We start from the raw sequence: 13,601 nt of genomic DNA on the forward strand, positions 1-13,601 counted from the left end.
TTATTACAGATGGATATTTTCGACGGATTTTATCCCACGGAAATACAGAGGGAATTTCAGAGGGAATTTCAGAGGGATTTTTTGTCGGAAAACAAAAAAAAATGAATTAGCATAAATTACAGACGGAAAAGAGAATCCATCGATAATTCCGTCGGAAAAATTAAGTTTTTTTCCGTGGGAAATGGTTACAGACAAAAAATCCGTCTATAATTAAATAGACAAAATGCTGCGTTTTATTAAATTATTACAGACAAAAAATCCATCTGTAATTTAAATTTTCTGTCGGAAATATTGAGGTAACCCTAATTTTATCACCACCTATTCACACTCCATTCGAACGTTGCTGTAGAAGGTGCTGTCGAACTCTTCGCCCTCATCCCTCGAACTCTTCTCCTCCGGTAGAAGGTGCTGTCGCCGCCGGCGGGGACAGACCGTGGGTGCCTTCGTCATCTGGAGAAACTCTACTCGGCCCTCTTCGCATCGTTCCTCCTCTCCTCGCCATCGCACGAAGTTCTGAGTTTAGCTCGTGGCATCGTCGTCGCGAAGGGTTCCTCCCCTCCTCGCCGTGCGTTGTTTCTGATTCTCTGCTCCTCGCCATTTTTTATTTAGGATTAAGCTAGCGTTTACCTTTGATTTTGTGATTTTATTTTCGATTTTGTGATTTAATCTCTGTGTTTGCCTGTTTCTCCTAAATTTGGATTAACTCATCGAGTTCTTTGATTATTCACCATGAAAGAGCCACTGTGTGTCAAGTTTTGTGATGACTTGATTGTTTATTTGACAGTTCATGAATTGCTTCCCGTGGCACTGCCCTTGCTGATTCAGAGTTTGTTGAGAGTTATGGTGAAAGTGCTACAGGAGCCGAAGTTCACAGGACTCTGCGGTTAGTCCTTCAACATCAGGACAATATAGTACAACTCTTTCAAGATTGAAGCAAAAACTGAGTGGTTTTTGGTTGCATGTGGTTCAGCGATGGCCTGTGGTATATTTATCCTCAATAATTTTTGTAAAACTGTTACAGTTATATACTGTTCTACTATTTGTTCTCCCTTCAAAATTGTATGAGAAGTCAGAACTCACAATTTAAATTATACTTGGCTGATCCTTGTATGAAACCCGATTATTTTCTTCTTTTGTTGGAGCTGTATGTTTGCTTAAGCTTACAAAGTTTGAACTGGCTTTGTCTAAAAGAATATTTTGCTTTTACTGAATAAAGTTTTAATACCCTGCCACCAGATGCTGCCTTTTGTGCATGAGTTGGTACACTGGTTCTTTGTGCTAATCTAATGTTGTTCTACTTTAAAGGTGATCTTTTTGCTCGATAGGCTCATTGAGGTGATAAATTTTCCAGAAATAACTTCTCTACATGCATTCCATTTTCCCCCATTTTTTACAGGCCTTTATTATCATATATCTAAGCGTGCTGCAGGCATTCGTTATCTCTTCATTGGAAAACCATCAAATCAAGGACCCAGGTATTAGCATTTTAAAATTCCAAATTTTGTAAAAATGTGTTGGCAATGGAGGATTTGCTCTCAAAATTCTCCATAATATCTTTTTCTACTATTTTAGCTTTTTATTTAGACTTTTTTTTTTTTTGGATTGATGGAAAGTGATGCAATGGTATTATATTAGATGAAGTCCATTCCATCCTTGGTGTGAATAAGAGAATCAATCAGAGAAACATAGTTGCAAATGTTATTGGGAGAAGCTGTTGAAGTATGTTATTTGGTCCAATGGTCCTGAAACCGAAAATCCCAGTGTTTCCAACAAGCAATGTGCTGGGAAGGATTTTGTTGTGCTTGTTTCAAGGCTTCTTGTTGTTGAACTCTTCCTTCGTTATGATTCCTTTGAGATTCAAGTTGGAACTTCACCCTTGGACTCTAAGATTACCCTTACTTCTCTTAAGAGAGCCAGCTTCTAAACCTTTTAATAATTCAATTTTTAATTCTTGTATTTATTAGGATCTTTATTTTTTATTTTCATTTTGGTGTTAATCCTATATATATTTTTATGGTATATCAATGGCTAATTAAAGAGATGAAGATCTAAGCTATTTCTTGTATTGATTTTGTATAGTATTTTGATTTTTTGTTATTGAATTTAGGGTTAATGAATCTAAAAGGCATGGTCCCATGTTTTCAATTATTTTATTTATTATTTTTAAAAAAATTGAAAAAAAAAAGAACTACCCTCTTCTGCTGCTGCTGTGCTGCATGTTGTTAATCTCAAGCTCCTTACTTGTTTTGATAATCAGGTTTGCTTACTCAACAATTTGTCTATTCTCTCCTCAATTTCATTTTTTGTACGCATGAATCGCACGGCTCTAGCTCCTAGGGTTCTAAAGTTTCCCTCTTCAGCTAGTTTTAATACATGCATGTAAGGTGTTGATGTGAGCTGTGTTGTAATTATCTCCACATCCGTAAATTCTTGTCTTTTTCATGGCATTCTGCTTCTACCCTAGCTATATTTGATTTTTCATGGAATATAGTTTATATTAGCATCTTATATTATTGTGAGAAGGTAGATATTTAAATCTGAAAGGGGATTAAATGTTAATTATTTAAATTTAATTTTGATTTAGGACAGGATACTATGACCTTGTTTTGTTTGGTTCATGTAGCCATGCAATGTTTAGTAGTTGTTGTTGTAGTGGTGATGGTTTTTATGGTGACACATAACTACACTTTAATAAATATCAGTTAGGAACATGTGCTTCGTTTCTTGGCTGCATGTTCTGCTTAATATTATATTACTCTAACTTGTCTTTGCTTGCTGCTCTTGCTTATTGTCACGCTGTTTTCTTTTAGATGATTTATATGAATCTCCGAATTTGTTTTCTCTCTTGTTTGGCTAATGTATTACTTCTACTTTTACTACCAGTTGCAATTGGGCCTCAAACTGATCTGCTAAGGACTCAAATATACTCAAATAGAAATCTAGTAAGTTTCTCATCCTCTTGGTTAGTTTGGTTCATTAAAGGTTATCCTTTGCATTTCACTTGTGTTTTCAGCTGCCTGGATGTTAAGTATATTGGTTAGAAGAATTGGGCCATTTCCAGCAATTTTCTGTCTTAGATAACTGATACTTTTAAAATATATTCTTAGAATTTTATGCTCATTTTTTTATTTTTGATATAGAAAGAAGGCAGTGTTTTACAATGTTATTGAAGTATATTGTGTTTAACTAAGATGTAGAAGACACAAATCAAACTATCAGATTTGTTATTAATTAGATTTGTATATCTATTTTTTTTATTTTATTAATGCATAAATCTAACTCTCAATTTGTGTAATAATCCAAAGTAACTTTCATTTATATTTTATAGGAAATCAATACTACTTTATCTATGTATGTATCTGATATGTTTCCTGCAGCCATTTCATAGGGTTATGGTTCCGTGGGAATTTGAAGTTTTAGATCCGTTTGGTTTCTCTTTTATATTGATAAAATTGTTTAATTAAGTTAAAAATGATACATAAATAAAAAAGTTTTAGATCCGTTTGGTTTTTCTTTAATTTTTTTTATATATAGTTAATAAAAGATATTTTAGTCAAATATATATTACTTTAATCTTGAAATATTATTTTATAAATATTCATAAATTTGTGTGTTGATTTTATAAAAATAATACTCTAACACACACACACTCTCTCTCTCTCTCTCATTGCACAGTAGTTGATTATTAGAAGACTAATTTGTGTGTTCGCTCAGAGATTTTTGGTCCAATCCCTTCAACTTTTTTGCTTGGAGTTAAGGTTAGTGCAATTCTTGTGTTGTAAACTTCATTGATTTCTATGGTATTGTATGATAAATGAAATATTACTTGTGTTGTGTTGTTGCATGTATTGCATTGAAAATATTGATATGGTTAAATATTGATAGGATGTTGTATGATAGATGAAATGTTGCTTGTGTTGGATGATTTATAAGTACTAAAAATATCGAATTCGTAAGAAATGTCTTGGCACCATCGAGTGTGGATGTATGATAGGTTGAATCCAACAAGAGGAGGTATTAAACCTGAGTTTTTAGTAATTAATGTGACAAGTCTAAATGGGTGGACAAGCGCTCTCAAGACACTCATGTGAGATATAACATAAATGTTAAATTAATGACATGCTGCCACTTGAATATTTATATGCGCATATATATTTTTAGTGATTATCTTAATTCTTTAAAGAGAAATATAAATATTGATGAATTGAAGAACAGGAAGGTAGCTCTTTTAAAAACAGAAAATGTAAACTGAATTGATGTAGTAATTGAACAAGATTGTGTTTCTCTTTAAAGCTTATCTAAACTGAACGTAAAATCCCAAAAAGTTGATTGTCTAAATCTGTCACATATATAATTATTAATATATTTTTTTATCAGTTTAATTAAAAAAAATATCATGATATAATATCAAATATATATATATATATATATATATATATTATGAAAATATGTAGAATTTAATTTTGTTGTCCCACAAAAAAAAATATTAAGTATATGAGTAATTATCAGCATTTACCTAACGAGTTAAGTTTTTTTATAAAAATAGTTCTACCAAAATAAGAGAAGAGATTATAGATATATGCATGGTGAATATTGGCAGTAGCAAACAATGATAATAATGATGGATATATATGGCATATGGTGGGATATGATGATGCATGAATTGAAGGTGTGTTCGCTTTCATTGATCACCCCACAGCATATGCGCGTGCACATGGCCATTGCATGCAAAGAACATACACACACCACCTATCTATCTTTCTGTGCCCTCTTTCTCTTTCTTATTTTTATTTTCAATTATTTTTCTTTCTTTGATATATATGATGATATGATTAGCATAGGATACCATGTTAGAGCCTTGAATACGCCCATCTACCATGTCACACTTACTTTGTATATTTGGGTTATTAGTTAGTGTGGATTGGGTTTATCAAATACTAACCCATCATCAAATGAATCTTTTTACTTCTCTGTAATCTAAACCTTGTTGAAGAAGCTTATAACTAAGCTATCTCAATTACAAAAGTCAACAGAATCATCAGCTTGGTTTTTTATAATCTGCATTTGCTGCACTGTGATATGTATGGTTATTTGTCTTAATAATAATAATATAATTGATATAATCATTGTGCAATAGGAGAAGTTTATAAAAAAGTTGGCAGAAGTTCAGGCCTAACATGCCGAGGCTCAAGCACAGGGAATGGAGCTACAACCAATTGATGAAGGCTTGATTTGGGAGGAAGTGTGTGGTGGGCAAAAAAAGAATCGAGTTTACGGAAAATGGTCATTCTTTTCTAACTCTCAAGTCTGGAACCACTTCTGCCAATTCTGTATCTGGAAGAGCACCAAGAAATTAAAATTCTGTTCCTAATTTGCGAGAACAGATTCATAATCTCAATGAAGAGCTTTTTCAGCGTGTTACTCAACAAACAGATGAGCGTATTAGTAAGTTGTTAGATACACGCTTAGCTCCTTTGGAAAAGATTCAAAAGAAGTTAGAAAAGTTGGAACAGGCAATTGGAAAGGCCAAGAAGGAAAAGCTGAAATATAAGAGATGGAATGAGGCTTATGTTAGCTATTATGAGAAAGTTAGAGCGTCAAGTAATTCTAGTGCAGTTCCAATACCACCGCCACCACCGCCACCCTCAATGTCTTCGGATGAGGACTATGATGATGATGAGGATGAAAATGACACTGAAGACTATAGCTGATAGTTTTAGTATGGTTGAACAATATACTAGGAATTATAGTTGATGGTCAATACATTTTGTTTATGTTTTGAATTATATTGACTTGCTTGTTTATAGTACTTTTCTTTTAGTTTGATAATATGATGATTTTGTTTATTTTTTTGAAATATTATAAATATTCGAATACAAATTAGATAAAAATTTGTATTAAATTTATATTTATTTTGTATGAAAATAAGTTTATTTTTTAATTAGAAAAATAAAAAAAATTCTATTTTACCTTACTGACGGATTTACAGACGGATTTTCTGTCTGTAATCAGAGTGTGAGATGATTTTTCAAAGTTCAAATTACAGAAAAAAATCTGTCAGAAAATCCGTCTGTAATTATTTTTCGTCTGTGATTACAGACGGAAAATTCGTCGGAAAGTTCGTCGTCTTCGGGAAATGGATGGAGAATTTACAGAGGAAAAATCCGTCGGTAATTTTTCGACGGAAAAAAATCTGTCGGTAAATAATTTCCGACGGGACTTTTACAGAGGGACAAAATCCGTCAGTAATTTCGTCGGTAACCAAAAATCCGTCTATAATAAAGACTAAATCTGTCTGTATTAAGCCATTTTCTAGTTGTGTTTATAGCATGTATCCACCAAATGGCATGTTTTGTGACAGAAAGAACACACTTTAGGATGTCCTCTTCCTCCTCTACTGCCCTTTCCTCTACCAAAATAGTCTCTGCCTCTATAGTTACTACTATTGGAAAATGGAATTGACTTTCCACTTTCGATAATATCTGAGGAGCTGATTAAAGCGTGAGCTTCAATAGCGTCAGTAGAGTGTAACTATCTTTCTTGTTGAGTGAGCATTGAGAAAGCAGTGTTGACATTAGACATTAGTATTAAAATCATGATCTGAGAACGCACATGACTATATTCCTCATTGAGGCCTCGGAGCAGTCTTACTAACTTTCTATTCTTCCAGTAACCTCGCATCACACCTAATCCACCGCAACATACGATTCCACAAGAACAGCTCGGAATCGATTGAAAATTGTCAAGTTCTTCCCAAATTGCCTTTATCTTAATGAAATAGGTTGTTATGCTAAAGTCACCTTGTTTTAACGCATACAGTTCCTGTTCTAGTTCAGCCACTCTAAACACATCTCCCTGATGATATCTATGACTCAGATCATTCCAAACATCATGCGCTGACTCACTCCACATAGCACTTTGAGAAATCTCGCTATGAAGAGACAAATTTATCCAAGACAGTACATACGTGTTGCATTATTTCCTAAGCAAGATAATTCAGATGATTCTTATCGGGTTTAGGTAAAGAACTATCAACAAATTCAAATTTATTTTTCGATCTCAAAGTAAGTCGCATCGCTCTTAACCAAGCATGATAATTGGAAGGATTTAAGGTAACATTCACAATCAAGGCTCCAGGATTCTCACCTGGATGCAAGTAGTAAAGACTATTCATATATGGATTCACAGGCATTTGATTCTGCTTGTTCCGACGAGTTAGAAAGTGTTGTAGTTTGGAGAGTTGAATTAAGAGCTTCGTGATGCTTTGAAAGTCACTCGGAGAGAACGCATCTTCCATGTCTGATCCTTGATCCTCTATTTGTTCCTCATTCGCCATAGATGGGCCGAATCGGGAACCCTTAACAAGAACTTCGTCTTTCTTCCTCGCATTCTCAAATTCTCTTCACAGATGCAACCTCCACGCTCATCGCACGATGACAAAAGCGTGAGCACGATCAATTCGAGGTTACAGAAACTCAATAATGATGAGAGAAGAGAGGCAAAGAGAGAAAGGAAAAAAGTCAAAGATAAACTTGCTGAAGTAAAATATAGCATCTCAAAAATGAGACTCATTACAAGAGTTGCTATATATACACTGTAACTCAGAGTACCTAACTATAACTCTACTGTAGTTACTTTTTAATCATACATCTAACAAATTTTTAACTATGATAAATTAATGATACAATTAGTGAACTTGGTTAACTTACCGCCTAATGTAATAGATTGTGCAAGATTGATATCAAAGTTGGAGAAAACATTACAAAAGGTAATGAAACTATAAGAATTACATGGTGTAATCATCACTAGTGGTGCGTGATTATGGTGGATTCAGGGAGTAAAACAAAAGGCTAAGTTTATGTGGGATTGAATAGATGATTGAAAAAGGTACTAGATCATAGTAGCTAATGTTGTATTGATATGCGGGTCATCTTTAAATTCCATTGTCGAGAAGAATACATTTGTTATTTGTTAGTCTTCAAGGTTTAAGTTTACTGCTGCATAAAGCTCACTGAATGAGGTGATTTTTATAGTAGACAATAGAAGGTTAGAGACCATGATTTAGATGGATGTTACACTACAAAAAAAGAGTTTAAAATGAAATTTGTATTACGGCAGTTCTTAAGAACCGCCATAATATTTAGATATTACGTCATTTTGTTGTTGCCATAGTTCATTCATATTTTGTGGCGGTTTTCGGTAATTCTGGCGGGTTTGAACGGCCATTGTCATTAAGTATATTTAAAATGCACAAATTGACCAAAGCCTCGTTTCAAAAACGCTACCCTGTATTACCGTGTTCGAGCAAAAAGTTGAAACACTATGCGATCTCCTCCTGCATTCTCCTTCGACGGCGATATTCTTCGGTGATATCTCCTCCAGCGAAGATCTCCTCCAACAGCGATCTCCTCCGGCGATGTCTGCTCCAGCGACGATCTCCTCCGGTGATGTCTGCTCCAGCGACGATCTCCTCCTGCGACGTCTGCTCCAGCGACGATCTCCCTCCTCCGACGTCTCCTCCAGCGACGATCTCCCTCCTCCGACATCTCCTCTAGCGACGATCTCCTCCGGCTTCCTCCTTGTCGTCCTCTATGTCCTCCCTGCCAAATCTTCAGTGTCTCCCTTTTGTTCCGGATCAGCAGTTCAACTCGCTATTTCTTCACATTCTAGGGTTCAAAGTATGAATTATTTCTCTGCTTTGCTAGATTTTTTGCCAATTCAATTGAAACATGAGAGTGCGTGAATACGTGGATATAAATTCCTTGTGATTTTTGTTGTTATTCATTTGGTACTAATTTTTAAGCTTTTTTGAATTTGTTATTATTGGAGAAAAGTGAACTGTATATTTTGATTTTCTTATTTTTTCAATGTGCTGTGAGGTTTTGGTAGTATATTTGTGTTTTAGCTTGTAAATACTAAGTGGAGTATGTGAGAATGGCACAGGGAAGTAGAAAAGCTTTGTTGTCACTTATAAACCAGGTATTAGATCTGGCAAAGATTGAAGCTGGTAAGTTGGAGCTTGAAGCTTCGCTGTTTGTCGTGTATGATGTTTTGGATGATATAGTATCATTATTTTCAGAAAAGTCTCCAGGAAAAGGAATAGAGGTGATAAATATATTATATGCTATGTTTTATCATGGTAGAAATTGAACTTATTTGGACCCTTGTTTTGTTTCATATATATATATATATATATATATATATATATATATATATATATATATATATATATATATATATATATATATATATTAAAGAGATTGGGAATTGTGTAAATGCGAACGTTAAGTTCTCTATGGATGGATAATATGGGTGATATAACTGGTCAAGGCGCAAACTCAGCATACATCATAGCTCATATATCATGTTGTAATTGAGGCATTTCAGGTCAGTTTAGTGGTTATATATCGTTAGTACTTGGAAGGATTCTTGGTCTCGGAGCTCGATTTAGGGTCTATGAAATCATCACTGCCTTTTATAAGGGTAATTCCTATATTTTTTCTGCAAATCAATTGTGTGGTAAATAGCATTTTATGATTCAGCCTTTTAGGAAATACTCACATAAGAAACTAGTATTGCTTTGTTCCAAGTGACTATATGTCCCTCTTCATAAAACTGTACAATTTTAGTCCATGGATTTTCAAGGGTTGTCTTTGAAGTTCTAAAACTAGCAGCACAAAATAAAAAGCTATTTAGAGTCTTCTGCACAGGTATTTTACCCTCTTACTCTCTTTCTTTTTGTTTATATATTGATATATAGATTTACTTCTAACTCACAAGCCAAGGCATTCATAATTGAGCTATTAAATTTGAAATCTTTACCCGGAGCCAGTAGAAAAAGGTCTTTGTGTTCAAATGTATTGCCGATGCCTGATTGTTTGGTTTTTGATAGTCACTCCACTATCATTCATTGAACACATAAACATTGCCACTTAGTAGGATAAAGCTTGGTTTTTGAATGTTGATTTTTTGCAAAATTTCGGTTTCAATTTTGTCCACCATTTCACTTGATTAATGCATGTGAACCCTGCATCTCTAGTTTGGTCATTATAGAAATTTGTGATCTGAACTTCAAACCTTTTGTGCTTTGTATTTTTTTTATTTTTGACTCCCAATTTAATCTAGTTGCTTTTTTTGTTCAAATGTGCTTCTCTTGAATCAGGTCAGATGAAGAAGTTGGTCCCTTGTCTCCTTTATTTGTTAGTATTGCTGCTGGATTGTCAGCTTCAGTTGCTACTGCAGCTTCTCATGCCTTTGATACTACAAGAACTAGATCACAGTGCACTGTGCTACCAAAGGCATGTTTTGCACTGTGCACTTGCCAATAGCTTTGTTTTGTTTGGTTATTACTATTATTCTGTAATTCACCTCAAATATATGTCTATTTGTTTTTCTTATCTATTGGTACTTTTGATGGCATTCTAGGGATATTCTACAACTTCAGGGAAGCTGAGAGCCCTGCTGCAAGGTATAATACATGCTAATTCAAATCTTGAGTTAAGGCCCTTGTGGTTAAGAAGTAGTTTGAGGTCAAAGGTTAGCATCTTTGCACTGTTTTTTCACAGTTTTTAGTTCTATTGTAAATCCTAATGGGCATTTTAAAAATTATTTTTCAAAAGTTGAATTGCTTCAGTAACTAATCTTGAATATTAAATTTCAGACTAGTGTTTACACCAACCATAACTTGTTGACTGTTCCAGTTGGTATTAAACAAAAGCATAATGTTGATGCCATATAAGGTGAAACAACATAAGGACATGTGCCAAGAAGTAAAAAATAATGCCTTAACCGCAATGAATGCACACACTAATTACCTTCACTAGCCACTCTTAGCCTTAACCGCAAACACGTGACTAATGCCAAGAATGATATTAACATATCCTCATAAATAAATTTGGTCTTTCTTCCTCGTAAAGCAAGAAATTTGTTCTTACTTTTTTCCAAGCATACTTGCATTTTCATACCATTAGAACAAAACCTTTTAAGGGAACTAATTGCTAGTAATTAGTCTATTTGTTCGAATTTGGAGGTGCTGGTGCATGTAATATATCTGAGAAAATATTATTGATTTGAGATTAGAGGTGCTGGTGCTAGTAATTAGTTTATAGATGATGATTGAGCAATGTACCATTGCCTTCTTTGTTGTGGTGGTTTCCTGAGATGTAAACTTGCATTTGTTGCATGGTTTATTTTCTAAACTTATAATATCAATTTGGTTTTTGTCAGGTGATTTGCTAAAAGATTTCTGCATTCTGATATAGTGTCTATTTATGATCATGCCTTTCTTTGGGATGAGGATTTAGGAGTGGAGCATTTTTCTCCTTCAAGGTATGAGTAACACATTTGTGGCTCTTTCTCTACTGGTGCTATTTGATATTTGAGTGCTGTCTGGCCAGCTTCTCACATGAAATATTTTGACCGTTTCATATAAGCAGAAATTTTTGGTTTGGGGTAAATGTGATACAAAATCTTCATTCCAGAGACTAGACTGGAAGGGTGAACAGTTTTGTTCCCAAATTTTCTAAATTTTTAAGTAATAGATTGTTACAAAATCTGTGATGCTAAGGCATAAAATGATGCAAACATTTAGTAATAATGCACTTATTGCACTCTACGATGCTAAGGCATAAAATGAGTTATATAAATTAAGATCATGAATATAATTTGTTGTTGCAAAGGTGTTCAAGTATCTTTTCCTGTGTCCATATGGACTAGGCTTTATTCTTCAGAAAATGGTATGGTATCATGTTTACAAATATTAAAGGTGTTCTATTACTTGAAGTTCAATATATTGAGAAATTGAATGCAACTCTGTAGGGATTCACAGGGAACTTCAATATACCTGAAGTTCAATATATTACTTGAAAGGATTCACAGTCAGAAATTGAATGCAACTCTGCTTGTCTCTTATTATGAGCAAGATAACATTTGATTTTCATTGCAGAGATGTTTGAGCTTCATCTGGAAGAGTTACATGCAAAGCAAGAAGAAATTGCAAAGCGTGATAATGATATTAAACTCATGGAAGCTATTATTCAAATGCTTGGAGGAAAAGAATCTATTTTCACGTCAGACTCGTGGAAGCTATTATTCAAATGCTTGGAGGAAAAGAATCTATTTTTACATCTATCTAAAAGCCAGGGTGCTTCGTACTCCTTTTTACTTCTTTCCTTGTTCATTATTTTTGTTAAAGTTACCATGTAAATTGAATCATACTACTATATAAATTGTGAAGATTGTTTTCCCAACATCTTTTTATTTTATCATTTCCATATGAATTTCGTGTTCTATGATCTTTAGCTACATGTTATGTTTACTTGTTTAGAATTAAAAAATCATGTTATGTTTGATATTTTATTTGTATAGGAGTTATTACTTTTGATTTTCAATACTAAATATATTATGAGTTATGTAATATTTTATTTATGGGTTATGATTTCTTGTTATTGTGAAATTTTAAACAAAAAATTATTTGCTTAACGTAGTAAAAACGACAATTAAAATTGTCTTTTTAAACGATAAAAATTGTCACTTTTACTTGGTAAAAGCGGCAGCTTGAAATTGCCATTTTAAACAATTAAAATACCATTTTAACTCGGTAAAAACAGTGATTTTAAACTACCATTTTTAAACAATAAGTACTGCTATTTTAAACAACATGAAACGTCATTTTAACCAACCAAAATCGTTTTATTTGGAAATAATGATGGTTTAAAACTGTCGTTTTAACCAATCAAAAAGCGCCGTTTTATCTGGAAATAATGGTAGTTTGACCCGCCATTTTAACCAACAAAAAAATGACGTTTTATCTGGAAATAACGACGATTTGAACCGCTATTTTAACCCAACTCAAAAACTACCGTTTTAACCAGATAATTGTGGTGGTTTTTTAAAAACTGCCATAATAACCAAATGACACTTCAAATTATGGCGATTTTTCTTGAGCTCCCTTCAAAATAATAATGACGGTTCAAATCGCCGTAATAAATTTAAAAAATCACCGTAATTACCAAGTTTTTTTTCAGTGTTAGTATTTTGATTCTTTTGATTTGCTTTTAGCTTTTGTTGTGATGTAAGACTCTTTGTTTTTATTCATGTTGGGGGGAAACATTTGGTGTTTCTATCGCCTTGATGGCATTATCAAACGAGTATATATAATGAACTATACGTCATTTTTAAAACTCTTCTTTCTGTTTGGATCGAGGTTGTAACTTAATAATAAAAAAAATGCCACTTTCTTTGCAAGCTAATCTGTCCTTTTATTAACAATTCTTGGAATAACTGCTAACCTATCCATCTATAGGTAGACGACTACTTCATTATATTCCTGAATGATTTTAATGGCATCTACTTGTGCATGGATTAAAAGAGCATGTTAATGTTGCACCAAAGAAAAAGCCTCTACTGAACCTATCTCACATTCAACTAGTTGGAAACTAAATTAAAAAAATAAAACTAATCAACGCAAAATTACAAATACTTATAGCCGGAACCTTATTAAAGTAGCCTTGAAACCAACTTACAAAGTTATCTCTAATAAAGTAATAATACATACAATTTGGCTTTTATTGTATGCTCAAAGATATTTCCACCACAATTTA

The 13,601-nt window shown here is 33.5% G+C and overlaps 1 protein-coding gene and 1 long non-coding RNA gene across 11 annotated transcripts; both read left to right on the plus strand.

Moving 5' to 3' along the window:
* Window positions 1–213: 213 nt before the first annotated feature.
* Window positions 214–5,826, plus strand: LOC112727901 (uncharacterized). Of its 10 annotated transcripts, none has more exons than XR_011868788.1 (6): window positions 215–565; window positions 785–982; window positions 1,237–1,305; window positions 1,397–2,942; window positions 3,676–3,758; window positions 5,138–5,826. It is a non-coding gene; the product is annotated as an uncharacterized lncRNA (long non-coding RNA). The 10 variants fall into 10 exon arrangements; XR_011868790.1 differs by lacking the exon at window positions 1,237–1,305 and having other exon boundaries at window positions 216–565; window positions 1,397–1,475; window positions 1,636–2,942; XR_011868791.1 differs by lacking the exon at window positions 1,237–1,305 and having other exon boundaries at window positions 217–565; window positions 1,397–1,475; window positions 2,258–2,942.
* A 2,435-nt stretch (window positions 5,827–8,261) lies between these two features.
* Window positions 8,262–12,248, plus strand: LOC112727905 (uncharacterized). Its single transcript, XM_025777831.2, has 6 exons — window positions 8,262–8,678; window positions 9,388–9,483; window positions 10,163–10,298; window positions 10,426–10,536; window positions 11,227–11,328; window positions 11,945–12,248. The coding sequence occupies exons 1-4, from the start codon at window positions 8,417–8,419 to the stop codon at window positions 10,451–10,453; spliced, it is 522 nt and encodes a 173-aa protein (XP_025633616.1). The 5' UTR covers window positions 8,262–8,416; the 3' UTR covers window positions 10,454–10,536; window positions 11,227–11,328; window positions 11,945–12,248.
* Window positions 12,249–13,601: the final 1,353 nt, after the last annotated feature.

The sequence above is a fragment of the Arachis hypogaea genome, chromosome 12 (genome assembly GCF_003086295.3).
Source record: "Arachis hypogaea cultivar Tifrunner chromosome 12, arahy.Tifrunner.gnm2.J5K5, whole genome shotgun sequence".
Classification (NCBI taxonomy): Eukaryota; Viridiplantae; Streptophyta; class Magnoliopsida; order Fabales; family Fabaceae; genus Arachis; species Arachis hypogaea.